At 44.0% G+C, this 15841-nt stretch overlaps 1 protein-coding gene across 1 annotated transcript in view; it reads left to right on the forward strand.

The window, feature by feature from the left end:
* Positions 1-15841, forward strand: part of helz2a (helicase with zinc finger 2a) — a 68245-nt gene that overhangs the window by 30351 nt on the left and 22053 nt on the right. Inside the window, exons 5-13 of the mRNA XM_060062205.1 lie at positions 6240-6760; positions 8377-8982; positions 9409-10198; positions 10802-10877; positions 11042-14447; positions 14584-14669; positions 14789-14926; positions 15013-15168; positions 15349-15493. Coding sequence (XP_059918188.1) covers positions 6240-6760; positions 8377-8982; positions 9409-10198; positions 10802-10877; positions 11042-14447; positions 14584-14669; positions 14789-14926; positions 15013-15168; positions 15349-15493 — 5924 coding nt within the window. The remainder of the gene's footprint in view (positions 1-6239; positions 6761-8376; positions 8983-9408; positions 10199-10801; positions 10878-11041; positions 14448-14583; positions 14670-14788; positions 14927-15012; positions 15169-15348; positions 15494-15841) is intronic.

Here is a 15841-nt window from a genome sequence, read left to right on the forward strand (position 1 = left end):
GCAGGTGGAATCGGGCACGTGGAGCTAGGAGAGCCTGACCTGAAGCAGAGCTGGGAGGATCGTATTAAAGGCAGAGCTGAAGTCCACAAACAGGATTCTGGCATATGTTCCTGGGGAGTCCAGATGCTGGAGGGTGTAGTGCAGAGCCATGTTTACTGCATCGTCTACGGACCTGTTGGCTCTGTAGGCGAACTGCAGGGGGTTGGGACGGTTATGGCTTTCAGGTGGGGCAGCACAAGGCGCTCAAATGACTTCATGACCACAGAGGTCAGGGCGACGGGTCTGTAGTCATTGAGTCCTGTGGTCCTTGGTTTTTTGGGGACGGGGATGATGGTGGAGGTTTTGAAGCAGGCTGGCACGTGACAGGTCTCCAGCGAGGAGTTGAAGATGTCCGTGAACACTGGAGACAGCTGGTCGGCACAGTGCTTCAGGGTGGATGGAGAGACAGAGTCTGGGCCGGCTGCTTTGCGGGGGTTCTGACTCTTAAAGTGCCTGTGGACGTCCCACTCCTGCAGGCAGAGAGTCGTCACTGTGGTGGGGGAGGTGGGGGACACAGAGGATTGAAGGTGTGGAGGTCCTGTAGAGCTGGTGGTGGAGGAGTCAGTGGGATGAGGCTGGAAGAAGGTGTCGTGGGGGATGGTGTCAGGTCTGTCCCTTTGTCTATCAAAGCAACAGTAGAACACATTTAGCTCATTTGCAAGGCGAAGGTTGTTGATGTAGCGAGAGGGGGTTGGTTTATAGTTGGTGATCTGCTTGAGCCCCTTTCAAACAGATCCAGAGTCTTTGGCTGAGAACTGATGTTGGAGCTTCTCAGAGTACTGACGTTTAGCTTCACGCACCGCCTTGCTAAACGCGTACTTTAACTCTATAAACCTTTCTCTGTCCCCACTCCTAAACGCCTCATCCTGCTGCAGCCGTAGCTTTCTGAGTTTTGCTGTGAACCAGGGTTTGTCGTTGTTATAACTCACCCTGGTGCATAATGGAATACAACAGAAGCTGATGTATGACGTCACAGCCTCTGTGTACTCGTCCTGACAGTTGGTGGCAGACCTGAACACATCCCAGTCTGTGCAGTCCAAACATGCCTGAAGGTTCTCCACCGCTTCACTGGTCCACTGCTTGGATGTCCTCACAACAGGTTTACAGAGCTTGAGTTTCTGCCTGTATGTGGGGATCAGGTGGACCATGACGTGGTCAGAGAGGCCCAGTGCAGCGCGGGGGACGGCGTGATATGCGCGCTTATTGGGGTGTAGCAGTGATCCAGAATATTCTCCTCTCTGGTCAGGCATTTAATAAACTGATTATATTTGGGGAGTTTGTGGCCTGAGGTTGCCTTTGTTAAAGTTCCCAAGAACAATAACTAAGGAGTCCGGGTTTGTCTGCTCCACACTCAGGATCTGGTCGGCTAACAGGCACTGTGCCTCCTGCATGTTTACCTGCGGTGGGATGTAAACACTGACCAGAATGAATGAAGCAAACTCACGGGGGGAGTAGAAGGGTTTGCAGTTTATGACAAAAGTTTCAGGAGATGAGGAAAACAGTGCTGCAGAATCACTGTAACGTCATTGCGCCAGCCACTGTTAGTGAAGAAACAGATACCTCCACCCTTTGATTTACTGGAAAGTTGTGCATCTCGGTCCGCTCTCAGCAGATGGAAGCCTGCCAGCTGCAGCGCAGAGTCCGGTATCGATCCACACAGCCACGTCTCCGTGAAACACAAAACAGAAGATGAAGAAAAGTCTGTTTTACCCAATCAGTAGCTGCAGTTTACCCATTTTATTACACAGTGAGCGCACGTTGGAAAGAAATAATCCGGGTAACGGCGTACGATGTCCGCACTGACGGAGACGCACTAGCGCTCCAGCTCGTTTCCTTCTCCTCCTGCGCTTCACTGCGTGGACAAGAATGTCCAATAATCCAATGTAAGGGAGCAGAAAAGTTGGAAATAAATCCTCTGGAATTGTTCCTCTAATGTCCAAAGCTCATTGACTTGTGTAAGAGCACCGGGTGTTGCATAAAACTGAATTAACAAACAAAACAATACAAAACAATGCGCACCGAAACACAGAGGCTGCCGTCCGTGGTGCCATGGTTAACGAAAAAAAAAAAGAAGAAAAAAAAGAAGATATATATGATATGCGGTAACTGTGGTTCTATTTAATGATATACGCAATACATTATAAACATTGTTTCTTATCAGTATTGTATGCATTATCGTTATCGACTTGTGTTCCTAATATGCATGTGTCCCCTGTTAATATACATTGCCATGGACTGTATTATGCGTTATGTGTTTAGTTTACGTGTGTTTAAACAGATGGACGCACACACGCGCACCCGCATTCATTCATGCTTTCAATCACACAAAACTCATCTCATCTCATTTTCTTCCGCTTATCCGGGGTCGGGTCGCGGGGGGAGCAGCTCAAGCAGGGGGCCCCAGACTTCCCTTTCCCGGGCCACATTGACCAACTCTGGGGCTTTGCCACTGCGGAGATGTTTGACTACCTCAGTGACCTCCACCAGGGAAATTGACGACGAAACACCATCAACCTCGAGCTCTGCCTCCAACATAGAGGGCATGTTATTCGGATTCAGGAGTTCCTCAAAGTGTTCCTTCCAATGTCCGACGACCTCCTCAGTTGAGGTCAACAGAGTCCCATCCTTACTGTACACAGCTTGGACGGTTCCCCGTTTCCCCCTCCTGAGGTGCCGGATAGTCTTCCAGAAACACTTTGGTGCCGACCGAAAGTCCTTCTCCATGGCCTCTCCGAACTTCTCCCACACCCGCTGCTTAGCCTCCGACACGGCAGCAGCTGCAGCCCTTCGGGCCTGTCGGTACCCTGCAACCGAGTCAGGAGTCCTCCAGGATATCATATCCCGGAAGGCCTCCTTCTTCAATCGGACGGCTTCCCTGACCACCGGTGTCCACCACGGTGTCCGAGGGTTACCGCCCCTTGAGGAGCCTAAGACCCTGAGGCCACAGCTAGCCACCGCAGCTTCAGCAATGGAGGCTTTGAACACCGCCCACTCCGGCTCAATGCCCCCAACCTCCACAGGAATGCTAGAAAAACTCAGCCGGAGGTGTGAGTTGAAGATACCTAGGACGGGGGCCTCCTCCAGACGTTCCCAGTTCACCCGCACTACGCGTTTGGGCTTACCAGGTCTATCCGGAAATTTCCCCCATTCCCTGATCCAACTCACAACCAGATGGTGGTCGGTTGACAGTTCCGCCCCTCTCTTTACCCGAGTGTCCAAAACATCCGGCCTCAGATCAGATGACACGATCACAAAATCGATCATTGATCTTCGGCCTAGGGTACTCTGGTACCAGGTACACTTATGAGCACCCTTATGTTCGAACATGGTGTTTGTTATGGATAATCCATGACTAGCACAGAAGTCCAATAACAAACGACCGCTCGGGTTTAGATCAGGGAGGCCGTTCCTCCCCACCACGCCTCTCCAGGTGTCTCCATCGTTGCCCACGTGGGCGTTGAAGTCACCCAGCAGAACTACGGAGTCCCCTACTGGAGCCCCATACAGGACTCCATTCAGGGTCTCCAAGAAGGCCGAGTACTCTGAGCTGCTGTTTGGTGCATACGCACAAACAACAGTCAGAGTTTTCCCCCCTACAACCCTTAGGCGCAGGGAGGCGACCCTCTCGTCTACCGGGGTAAACTCCAACACCGCGGCGCTCAGCCGGGGATTTATGAGTATCCCCACACCCGCCCGGCGCCTCACGCCCTTGGCAACTCCGGAGAAGAATAGAGTCCAACCCTTATCCACACTCAGGATCTGGTCGGCTAACAGGCACTGTGCCTCCTGCATGTTTACCTGCGGTGGGATGTAAACACTGACCAGAATGAATGAAGCAAACTCACGGGGGGAGTAGAAGGGTTTGCAGTTTATGACAAAAGTTTCAGGAGATGAGGAAAACAGTGCTGCAGAATCACTGTAACGTCATTGCGCCAGCCACTGTTAGTGAAGAAACAGATACCTCCACCCTTTGATTTACTGGAAAGTTGTGCATCTCGGTCCGCTCTCAGCAGATGGAAGCCTGCCAGCTGCAGCGCAGAGTCCGGTATCGATCCACACAGCCACGTCTCCGTGAAACACGAAACAGAAGATGAAGAAAAGTCTGTTTTACCCAATCAGTAGCTGCAGTTTACCCATTTTATTACACAGTGAGCGCACGTTGGAAAGAAATAATCCGGGTAACGGCGTACGATGTCCGCGCTGACGGAGACGCACTAGCGCTCCAGCTCGTTTCCCTCTCCTCCTGCACTTCACTGCGTGGACAAGAATGTCCAATAATCCAATGTAAGGGAGCAGAAAAGTTGGAAATAAATCCTCTGGAATTGTTCCTCTAATGTCCAAAGCTCATTGACTTGTGTAAGAGCACCGGGTGTTGCATAAAACTGAATTAACAAACAAAACAATACATAACAATGCGCACCGAAACACAGAGGCTGCCGTCCGTGGTGCCATGGTTAACGTAAAAAAAAAAGAAGAAAAAAAAAAAAAGATATATATGATATGCGGTAACTGTGGTTCTATTTAATGATATACGCAATACATTATAAACATTGTTTCTTATCAGTATTGTATGCATTATCGTTATCGACTTGTGTTCCTAATATGCATGTGTCCCCTGTTAATATACATTGCCATGGACTGTATTATGCGTTACGTGTTTAGTTTACGTGTGTTTAAACAGATGGACGCACACACGCGCACCCGCATTCATTCATGCTTTCAATCACACAAAACTGTTTTTTCACAATCAAATACTCAAAAAAGAGACTTGTTTTCAAAAGCTGGGATATAGCCTACTTTGCTCGAGTTTATTATTGTTATTATTATTATTATTATTATTATAACTTTAACGCATGGCATAGCCTACTACAGTGTTCATTCATGCAGCCCCTATGGAAAAATAAAATTCCACAATCCAGCTCTTCGTCATATTATTTCAATTATGCTTTTTGTTTCGATGTTTCAGCTGTATGTAGCCTACTGGGGCCTCATTACAGAAACTTCCTAACTCTGAAATCCTATCCTATCTTGAGATAGGAAGGCATTTAGGGGTTTTGATATTACAGAAGGAGGTTTCCTAACTTAACTTGGGAAGAAATCCTATCTTATCTTAAGATAGGAATTTAGCCATTACAGAACTATCGTAAGTTAGGAGTTTCTTAAGTTAGGATCCCTAAGTTAGGTGGCAATACACCCTGTCCTCAAATTCAAAATAACTGTCAATAACCGAAGAAAATGGTAGCAGCACTGCTAGTAGGTCTGTATGACAATGAAGACGAGGAACATCACAACAGAAATGTGATGGCTAAAAGGCTACCGAGACTGCATAATGATTTGTTACATTTGTATTTTAATTTAATTTTATCGCCTGCAAAGAGATTTGATTTTGAATTTGGTGGAAGAATTACTTTACTACTTTATTACTACCTCTTATTGTTCTCTCTACCAATACCCGCTATGACCGTAGTACTAGTGCTACTAGCTTGCCGTTATTAACAAAAATCCTCAACATTCTCTGTTGATGTTAAAAGTAACTCATTCTATCAATCTCATGCACACTGAGTGCAGAAACAGACATAACCTGACGATTGCCGATCGAAAAATCTGATTGAAAGAACAGTTAGGATTATCTAAATTAAGATAAGATAGGATTCCAAAAATAAGATAGGAAACGGCAAACAGGTTAGGGACTGCTTCTGTAATAGGAAATTAGTAATTTTCCTATCTTTGAGTCCCTAACTTAAGTTTGGATAAGAAGTTAGGATTTTTTCTGTAATGATGCCCCTGGTGTGTAAGCTTATGTTACAGTTCCGACCTGCCATGGTATGTCAAAATAGCAACACCAACTGCGCTATCCGCTAGTGCACTTAGATCAGGTATTTATTGGTCAGTGGCGCAATTGCTTTTTCGGTATAATAAAGGGAATCAGTAAAATAGCACCATGTATCAACACGCCTCTGCTTTTCACCGACACGACACTCTGGGCGCAAATATAGTGGCGCGAGTTTGCCGCGGGGTAAAATCTGCTTTGCGCCAGATGCAAACTAGCAACGATATATGCGTCGGGCGTAGAAAGTAAATTGCGCTGGATGCAAGATGGGCCCATGGTTTCTAAAGGTACCCATGGGAATTTTTTTTTATCACTTTATTCAAGGATTTTTAAATATGTCTATTCCCATTTTCTCTTTCTGTTAACACAGAGGCGACTTCAGCATGTGGCACTTCTGAAGAACCAACCAGGAGCGTCTTTTTCCCTAAATGCAATCACTTCTGAAAGCGTTTGCTCCTATTCCTTGGGGAAGAGGTTCCAGAACACAGATTCGCAAACCTACAACATCACAGTGTTCTTTGCGTCGGCTGTTCCAGGTCTCTATGAACAGTGGCTTGTGTTGGACTTTGATATGAGGCCTGTGCTCCTGCGAGTTCTGAAGGTGACGGTAGGGGCGGATTCTCAGGCTTTCACAGAGGAACCCATTGCGGGCTGCGGGGTATCTCTACAGCCTCTTGAACGTTGGCATCCAGAAAACAAGGTGATAATTCCATGTGTGGAACGGACGGAGGATCAAGATGACCTACTTAAGAAGTACAAGCCTCCCCAGACAGTTTTTGGCCGTCTGCCTGTGTGTGACAGCCAGACACTGTGGAATGCTGACAACTACAGGGAGAAAATGCACAACTTCCTGTACAGAGAGGAACAGGCAGAGAACGAGCTTGTTTCAAGGTAAATTCATTTCTAGTTTACCCTCAAATTTCTCGGCCTCATCTCGGCAACCTCTTAGCTTTGAGAACAGAGTGGCATCACTTAGAGATGACTCACTATGTTCTCAAAGTACAGAGGTTAAGAAAATGGGGAACTGCTCCGCTTGGATATTTTATGATAAAAGAGATTACTTTTGCAGTCTACACACCTTTTTAATATGTTTTCACAATACAGGCCAGTCCAGGAAACCTAACACAATACAGACCAGGGCCCCGTTTCCCGAAAGCGTCGTTAGCCTAAGTGGATCGTGAAGTGCGTCGAAAGGGCATCGTAGAGTTTTCACCGCGTTTCCCGAAAGCATCGTTGGGAACGAACGTCTTGAAAACGCTCGTAGCTAACGAGTACTCCAGGGGTGCTCGTAGGTACTCGTAGGACGCTAAGAGCATCGTCAGCTATAGCCTCAGTGGCGTCACCATCGGACATTCCATCTATTGGATGCGTTTTATTAAAACGCATTGCGCCTTTATGTTCTTAGTTTGGTAATTAATAAAGATTATTAATTAATTTATTAATAAAGATGTTAAAATGGCCAAAATAAAACGGGACAGTCCAGAAAATGTTTGCGCAGGCAGGGCACTCAAAATGTGTGAGAGAAAGTGTGGGGATTTGTGCAGACTGACATAGGCTACTCATAAAACGTAGCATAAAATAATGTAAAAAAAAAAATTAAATTAAAAAAATTAAAAAAAAATAAAAATAAAGAAATACAATTTTTTATAAAAAACAAGCAAAGGAGCAGGCAAAAGGCTGGGATATGGTGGGGATTGGTCACGTTGACGGGAATGTTTAGTGACATGTGGGAGGGTGGAGGGGGTTAAAAAAAAGTCTCAATCACTCTTCGACGCGCATGAAAACCAGCCGCGTAGTTATGAGGGAGGCCGTCCTCACACCGATCTTCCTCGTCGTCATCGTCCTCAACGTCCTCCGGTTCAAGCAAAGCCACCCCAGCCTTAGCTGCAATGTTGTGCAACATAGCCGTCACACATATCACGGCGCATTACTTGGCCGGTATGTCGGTTTAAGCCTAATCAATTGTGTTTTAATGTCTTTAGCATTCATATAATTGCAGTCTATTTTTTTCGTAGGCTACTCTGCTGTTGTCCTTGATGGGGATATATTTTAACCCTTTTTAACACAATTTTCCTGCGACATTCCTGCGTCTCCCCCTGCTACGGAGCCCATTTCAGCACCGTGTCAGTAGACAGTTACAATCCTACGACGTCGTGAGTGCAGCGAATGCGCGTTCACGTTAAGAGGAGTTTCGGGAAACGCGACAAAGAAATTATCGATGGATCGCAAGATCCATCGGGAGAATGATCTTACGAGCGAAGATCCATCGATATCGGGAAACGGGGCCCAGTACAGGACACCTTTCACAATACAGGCCAGTACACGACACCTTACACAGTACAGACCAGTATATATACAATACAATACAGGGCAGTACAGGACACCTTACACAACAACTGGACCTTTAAGAACTTGCAGTGTTCTCGTATGAAAGGAAATTGCCTGGCTTAACTTTGACGTTTAACATTCCAAGGGAAAATAATATCCATGTTTATTTTTTATTGTAGAATTGGAATTCGTGGAGAGATGACTACATCCGAAAGTTTGTCAACAAAAGAATTGTTCGGCACTGTCTCGGCTCCTTTTAATCTCACTCCAGACACTCCAGAGGGATGTGTGCTCAAACGAAGCATTCAGACTGGTCTCATAGCACCATTATTTCCAAAGGATCACGGCTCCAAGGTCTACGAAGCCATCGTACTGAAGGACATTGCCAATAACAAAATCAATTTAAAACTTTCCAAAAGATGCTGCTCAGACCTTCAACTCAAAACTGGTGAAACACACCAAATGGAGTTGCAGTTTCAGTTAGATCGTTTTTCCTTCTGCGTGATGCACAAGGCAATAGACCGGCTTCCAGATACCAACATGGTCTTACCAGACCTTGATAACTGTGAAGTGCCTTCGAACAGTCCTCGATGCCATCACTTGAATGTCAAACAGCAGGCTGCAGTTGACTTCATTATAGGCAAGTCAGATCCCAAAAGAGGTGTGGCACCACTACTCATTTATGGACCATTTGGGACTGGAAAAACCTTCACCCTTGCAACAGCAGTCAGAGAAATTGCCCAGGATCCTCAAAACAAAGTGTTGATCTGCACCCACACCAACAGGTACCTTGTTGAACCACAAGCAAAAACTCATTCTGAAGCAAGATAATGGATTGCACGTTAAAGCAAATTGACTGTTTATCTAGTTAAGTTATTATCTAATTATCTAATAGTCTTTCAAACTAAATGGCCTTATTGGTCGGCCATACTGCAATTAGGAGATTACTGGAAATATCCCATATTTATTAAATGTCGTAGAAAAAGTATCAATAACATGAGGAAAAACCCACTTCCTATAGAATTGTCAGCAAAGGCCTGAGGGAAGCTCGGGAGGATGTACCGTTTGATACTTTGACTTTATGGGGACATACTGTATATGACTGCATACATAAAAATGTGTTGTTTTACATTTCAATTGTCTCTTTATGTAGACATATTTAGAAGGATGTTCAGCTTACTTCCAATTGCTATTTTTTCGTTTTCTTTTAGCTCTGCAGACCTGTATGTCAAAGATCACTTCCATTCCTTCAGTGGAGACCCTAATATAAAGCCAATAAGAATAAAGACAAATCGACATTCATCTCTAAAGAACACTGACGAAATCACATTGAAATATTGCCTGCTCTCTGAGGGTAGAACCCACTTTCTGTCCCCTACAAAGAAGGATCTCGATTCTCACAAAGTAGTTATCACAACAACAACAATGGCGAAACGTTTTCATGACCTCAAGCTGCAAGAGGGATACTTCACCCACATTTTAATCGATGAGGCGTCCCAGATGCTGGAGTGTGAAGCGCTGATCCCCCTTGGGCTAGCTGGGCCCAGCACCAGAGTTGTGTTAGCTGGAGATCATATGCAGATGGGACCAAAGCTCTTCTCTGTGGACGATCACCAACGATCGGATTACACCCTTCTCAACAGATTGTTCCATTATTATCAGCGCCATAGCAGTGAAGTTGCCCAGAAGAGTAGAATCCTGTTCAACGAAAACTACCGCTCGACCAAAGAAATAGTAGAGTTTGTATCCACTCACTTCTACGTTGGCAGGGGGGAAGTCATAAAGTGTGGCAAAACAGTTCCAGCTGGGCCGAATGACAACTCCATCAAGTTCCATCATGTACGGGGAGACTGCCAGCTGAACCTGCATTCAATGTCATGGTCTAATAATGCAGAGGTTAACAAGGTTGTTGAAGTCCTGGAAGACATTTTACAAGGATGGCCCCATACCTGGGGGGCCAGGGATCCAAGCACCATCTGTGTTCTATCAGAGGGGTGGCAGGTAAATGTGTGCTTTCATTCATTAGGCGAGTGCTGCAAGCAGCGCTCAACTATTGTTATTCTTAGGCTTTATTCTTTCATTCCGTCTTTCTTTCTTATTCTCTACAAATTTTTGGACCTTACTCCTTCCACATTATTTTACCTAAAGATTCCATTCCACTTTTAGAATGTTCATATTAGCTTGGAATCGTTCATATTATTTTATTCTATTTTTAAATGGTGTGCATGTTTACATTATTTACTCCATTTAGACTTTTGAACTCTGTTCAAATCTTTATTTGATTAAACCATTCAAAATTCCTTTACATCTTAAACTATGTTGCTTTAATCAAACTTAATTTGCACTACAGAAATACTGCATGTCCTGAAATGCATTTTCTAGTTTACATAAAATGTTATATTTTTGATCAGATATGAGCTTGCAAGGAGAGTGCTGGAGCATATGTTCCGACACAACCACCCCAAGGCCACTAGTGTGGCAAGAGGGAAAAAATGATGATAATGAAAGATAAAATAAATTATAAGTTTATTATTTCCTCATGCCTGTGAAAAACATTTCTATACTTCTTGTAAAATCGTAAATAATACATTCTTGTTCTTTTAGGTTAAGATAATCAGGACAGCACTTTGGAGAAAAAAACTTGAAAAGGTTCTTGTTGAGAATTTCGCAAATGTCCAAGGTAGTGTCTTTGAAGCAGCCTTGATTTGCTTCTTTTGGATGTTAGTCTACATATATATTTACCTATGGATAAGTGAATGCATCATTTCCTTTGCATTTGTATTTCGAATCAAATTGATTAGAAATACAATTAATTCCTCTATACTTGCCTTTGTGTTTCAACAGGTAAAGAATTCAGGGCAGTCATAATAACCTCTGTTCAAACACGTGAGAGCCTAAAGACAGCTCACTTGCCCGGCATGGAGCTGTTCAATGATGCCCGCGTCTTAAACACAGCCATGACCAGGGCTCAGTCCCTGGTGGTGGTCGTAGGAGATGCTACTGCCCTCAGTTACTTTGGAAAATCCTCAAGAATATGGAAATGTTACATAGATCACTGCATCCGCAAGAACAGTCTTGAACCAAAACATTTCACCAAAGATTTCTTTGAAAAAGATATTGAAGAAATGGCAAGGTTTCGAAGGCCTGAGCCCCCTGAGAGCTTTGATGACACGGATATGATCCTTCAACAGCTAAAGGACGAATATGACCAGTGCGAAACAGACTCAGATCAAGACAATTTGGATGATGGGCCAAATGATGGTGTGAAATATTCACACAATGAAACAATGGGTAAGACTAACCATTTGCAGTTGTGTAAAAGCCAACCAGCTAATTACAAGCATGGACAGTTGGTCATGGGGTCAAGTAACTCCGGATATATCATACAATTTGACAATCCAACCGAACACATACACCTCAAAGGAAGGAAGAACTTGGGCCATGCGTTCAATGGAGATGAAGTTGTCGTTAGATTATCCTCTGATGACACTGAACAGCACAGAGTGGTAGACATTATCAACGGTCCAGTTTCAAAAAAAGTATTTGTGTGTACAATTGAGGATCCAGAACAATACAAAGAAAAATCTAAATTCCTCAGAAAGATCATGGTGCCCATTGTTAGAAATAGCCCCAAAATCTGTACATTGATCCTGAGGAAATATTGGAAGTGGCTTACAGTATGGAAGCACACTGATGGTGGTTGGAAAATTGACGAATATCGCGACATTGATGAACATCTCATACAAAATCACGTTTTCATGGTGCAGGTGATATGCTGGAAAGATGGTCAAACATTTCCGTTGGGTAGAGTGATCAAAATTCTTCCAATTGACCAACCAAGGTCTTTGGAGGTTGGACTAAGGATTTTGAACGAGGAATTCCAAGTGACCACATTTGATTCTCATAGCAGCCTGGATAAAGTGGGGAGGTCAAATGCATGTAAGGATAGAGTGAATCTTTGTGGAATAATTACCTTCACTGTCGATCCACTAAATGCCAGCGCCTTGGACGATGCCATCAGCATCAGAGATGAGGGGGAACAGTATGAGTTGGGAGTTCATATCGCAGATGTGGCAAGTTTTGTGTCACCTGGTTCCATTTTAGATGAAGAGGCAAGACAAAGGGTTGCCACATATCACAGGTTGCAAAAGGAACAACGTCCCATGTTCCCTGAAGATCTGATCAAGGAATTAAGTCTTCTATTTGACGAAAAGCCAAGTCAACGAGATGTCATCTCATTGATTGTGAAAGTCAACAAGGAAACAAATGAGATAGTTGGAAAACCAACCTTTCAGCTATCTGTGATCCAGACAAATGTAAGTCTTTCCTATGAAGCTACTGAGGATATCATATGTGGAAGAAATCAACATATATATCAAGATGTAGAAGTAAGAAGTATCAGAATGGCTTATCATTTTGCAAAAGCTCAAAGAAAGATCAGACTTCGGGACTGGGCTTATGCTGCAAATGATAAAAATCAACCAGGGAAGAGAAAAGCCCATTTGATGATTGAGGAGCTAAATGTCTTGTTCAATTTTGAGGCATCTAAGATTTTGACCAGCACAGACGGTACTCAAGACCTCACACCATTGCGGTGTCAAGCTCCACCTAAGCCTGAGCAGCTGGAACAATTCAAGAAAAGACACAGAGAGCTTGTGCCCCTATCTTTCCATGTAAGGAACAAAGTTGGACACAATCAAAATGTTGCAGAAGCCCAATATTTGGCTGATGGCAAGAGCTTTCATGTGCTAACAAAGGTATGGAATGACATCCAGGCAGCGACCAGAGAAGGAAGTGACATAGACAAAATAGTTGACCTGATTGCTGCGGATGACATACACCCTCAGCTAATGCCAGTACTGAAAGATTTTAAAGAGTGCCTAGGGAAAGCATATGTCATTCGCTCCAAATCTTCTTCCAAAGCAGAGGTTGGGCACTACAGTCTGAATCTTAAGTCTTACACACAGGCCTCCTCACCGATTCGAAGGTACAATGACATTGTGTTGCAACGGCTTTTGCACACACTCATTTGTGGGACTCCAGTTGATTATTCTCCCAGAGAGATTAACATGTTGTGTGAAGAGTTTGAACAGAGAACAAAGACTGTAAATGACTACGAAAGAAAGGCTGAAATGATTAACCTTGCAATGAACGTAAAGAAACATAATGTCTCAAAGCTAGCAATTATTGTGCGAACAGACAAAGAAAGTGAATGTTTCGAGGTTTCATTTCCTTTTGACAAGGACGTCTTCCCAGAAAGTCTACCAATCATGTATACAGACTTACAACTGGATGACCAACCGGTTTATGACAAAGGAAGTAAGTGCATGACCCTTAAATGGAAAAAACGAGTCTACACATTTGCCAATGTAAAAATCAGAAAAGACATGAAAAGGCTGCCAAATAGTGGCTGCTGCACAGAGATACCAGCTTCAACATGGAAAGCCATTGTTGAGGCAGTTGAAAACGAAAGCTGGACGGAAATGAAGACTCTCATATTGGGAGCAGAAACAAAGAAACTGGAAGATACCTGGAAACGAAACCCCAGTAAGAAGTCTAACCTCACTGCTAGCCCATGCACATCAGATGAACAACATTACATTGACCTTGAGGTCCAACTGAAACCAGGTGACATCCTTCAGCTCCAAATTACATCAGAGGTAGCAAGAGGTTACCTGACACCAACGGTTCAATTGATGTCCCTCAATGACAATTTGGAGATTTGCATCGACCATGCACACAGCCCCATTACTGCTTTCTCCAAATTTGCAATATCTCGTACCAAGGGAAAATACTTGAACCCTGCTGTCTACATTTCAGTATGGGAGCCATTGTGCGATATGGAGTCTGCTGAGACAGCAGTGTGTGAAGGGGACAGTATCATCATTGAGGACTTGGTGGTGAACTTCCATCGAGAGCATGGATCCACTCAATGGAAAGGAAGCTTCACTCTCCCGCTCATACAAATTAAGGAATGGGCCATTGGATGCGATCTTGACGAGTGCTTGTTGTGCATACGGAGAAGTGGTTTGAAGCCAGATTCTAAGCTAGACCATTCCAAAGACGTGGACCCAAGCACTTTCACATGGGTTGCTCATGGAGTCACAGTGAAAAAAGCGATGAATACTAAAAAGACAAGAAGAGTGGATTTCAATGTTAGTCACTTGCCCATGGACTTTGTTCCAGACTGTGTCTTTCAAAAAGACACCTGTTTCACAGTGGAATTAATCCCTAAGCTTTTGCCCGACATGTAAGTAATTTATTTTTATTTTTGCTAGGGTAAACTAATTCAGATCATCTTGTATTTGATGTTACTGTCATGCGATATGCATATTTTTTGTGTATTGTATTACAAAGTAAATCAAGTCTACCAAATTATTTCTTAGACGTAAAACAAATGCAGTCAGACACATTGCGTCTGCATCTGACCTTGTTCAAAGTATAGCACTTGGGAGGAGCCTTCCAAGAGAGGGTAAGCCAGTTCTTTCATTAGATTTATACAATTTCAGCATGAAAGGTGTTTTCCTAAACTCATTCTTAAATGTTTATATATATTGATTGATTGATTGATGGACAATGTTGGTGGTGTAGCCTTCCAGAACACTGTGCAGCAGTTTGAGGTCAGGAGACTAGAGCCACCAATAGGACTACCAAAACTGAATGAGACTCAATATCAGGCTGTTGAGAAAGCTCTCGATAAGAATTTCACGGTTATACAGGGGCCCCCTGGTAAGAGAATTAAATATATTTTTTAAATTCTCATTGCCTGATATAATAAAGCCATACATACAGTAATGTCCGAACCCCTTTTACAGGCACTGGAAAGACAGTGGTGGGTGTGTACATTGTGTTCTGGTTCCACATTATAAACACCAGAACCAACAGAAGAAACACTGACCATGCCGAGCAGGGAAAGAAAGATGTTATTCTCTACTGTGGTCCTTCCAACAAGTCTGTTGACGTTGTCGCTGGCAAGTAAAATAATCACTGATCACTTGGCAAAATTCTGAACTGGGACAAAATGATTGTTCTTATAATGTACATAATGCAGATGCACAAGTCTCTACTCACGTATTCATTTAGATTTTGTAAGCTGTTTATTTTAAGATTATTTTTGGTTTCCTTTTATTTCTCCTCTGTTTGCCTTACAGAGTACTTGTTGAAATTTGGAGACAAGTTAAGGCCGCTGAGAGTTTACAGTCAACAAGTTGAGATGCTGGACTACCCTTACCCTGGCAGCAGTCTTCAGTTATCTCACGCTGCTCTTCGCCAAGAGCGCTCCATACCACAACTCCGGTATAACAATCCAAATCAGGGTGGTAATACTGCCTCATAAGCAATGTTATAACTTGGGGTGACGCTATGCAATAGGACAGTGCCGTGAAGGGTCGCGGGGCGGCGCGATGGGGCGCGTCTAGCCACCGCTGGTGTGGGTTTGTACTTTTGACGCACGCCTTTCGCCACCGTTGGGTTTTCAGATGTACTCTCCCTCAGCTGCTGATATCAAAATCCAACCGCTGTCCAGGCAGCAATCCACAAATTCACACACACTGATGCCTTATATTAAGTGTCATAGAAGCTTATTCCTCTTCCGGACATGTCCATCAAAATCAACCGCTCGTCAGTTTTGGGTTCAATGGCACT

This window comes from Gadus macrocephalus, chromosome 1, assembly GCF_031168955.1.
Source record: "Gadus macrocephalus chromosome 1, ASM3116895v1".
In the NCBI taxonomy this organism is placed as follows: Eukaryota; Metazoa; Chordata; class Actinopteri; order Gadiformes; family Gadidae; genus Gadus; species Gadus macrocephalus.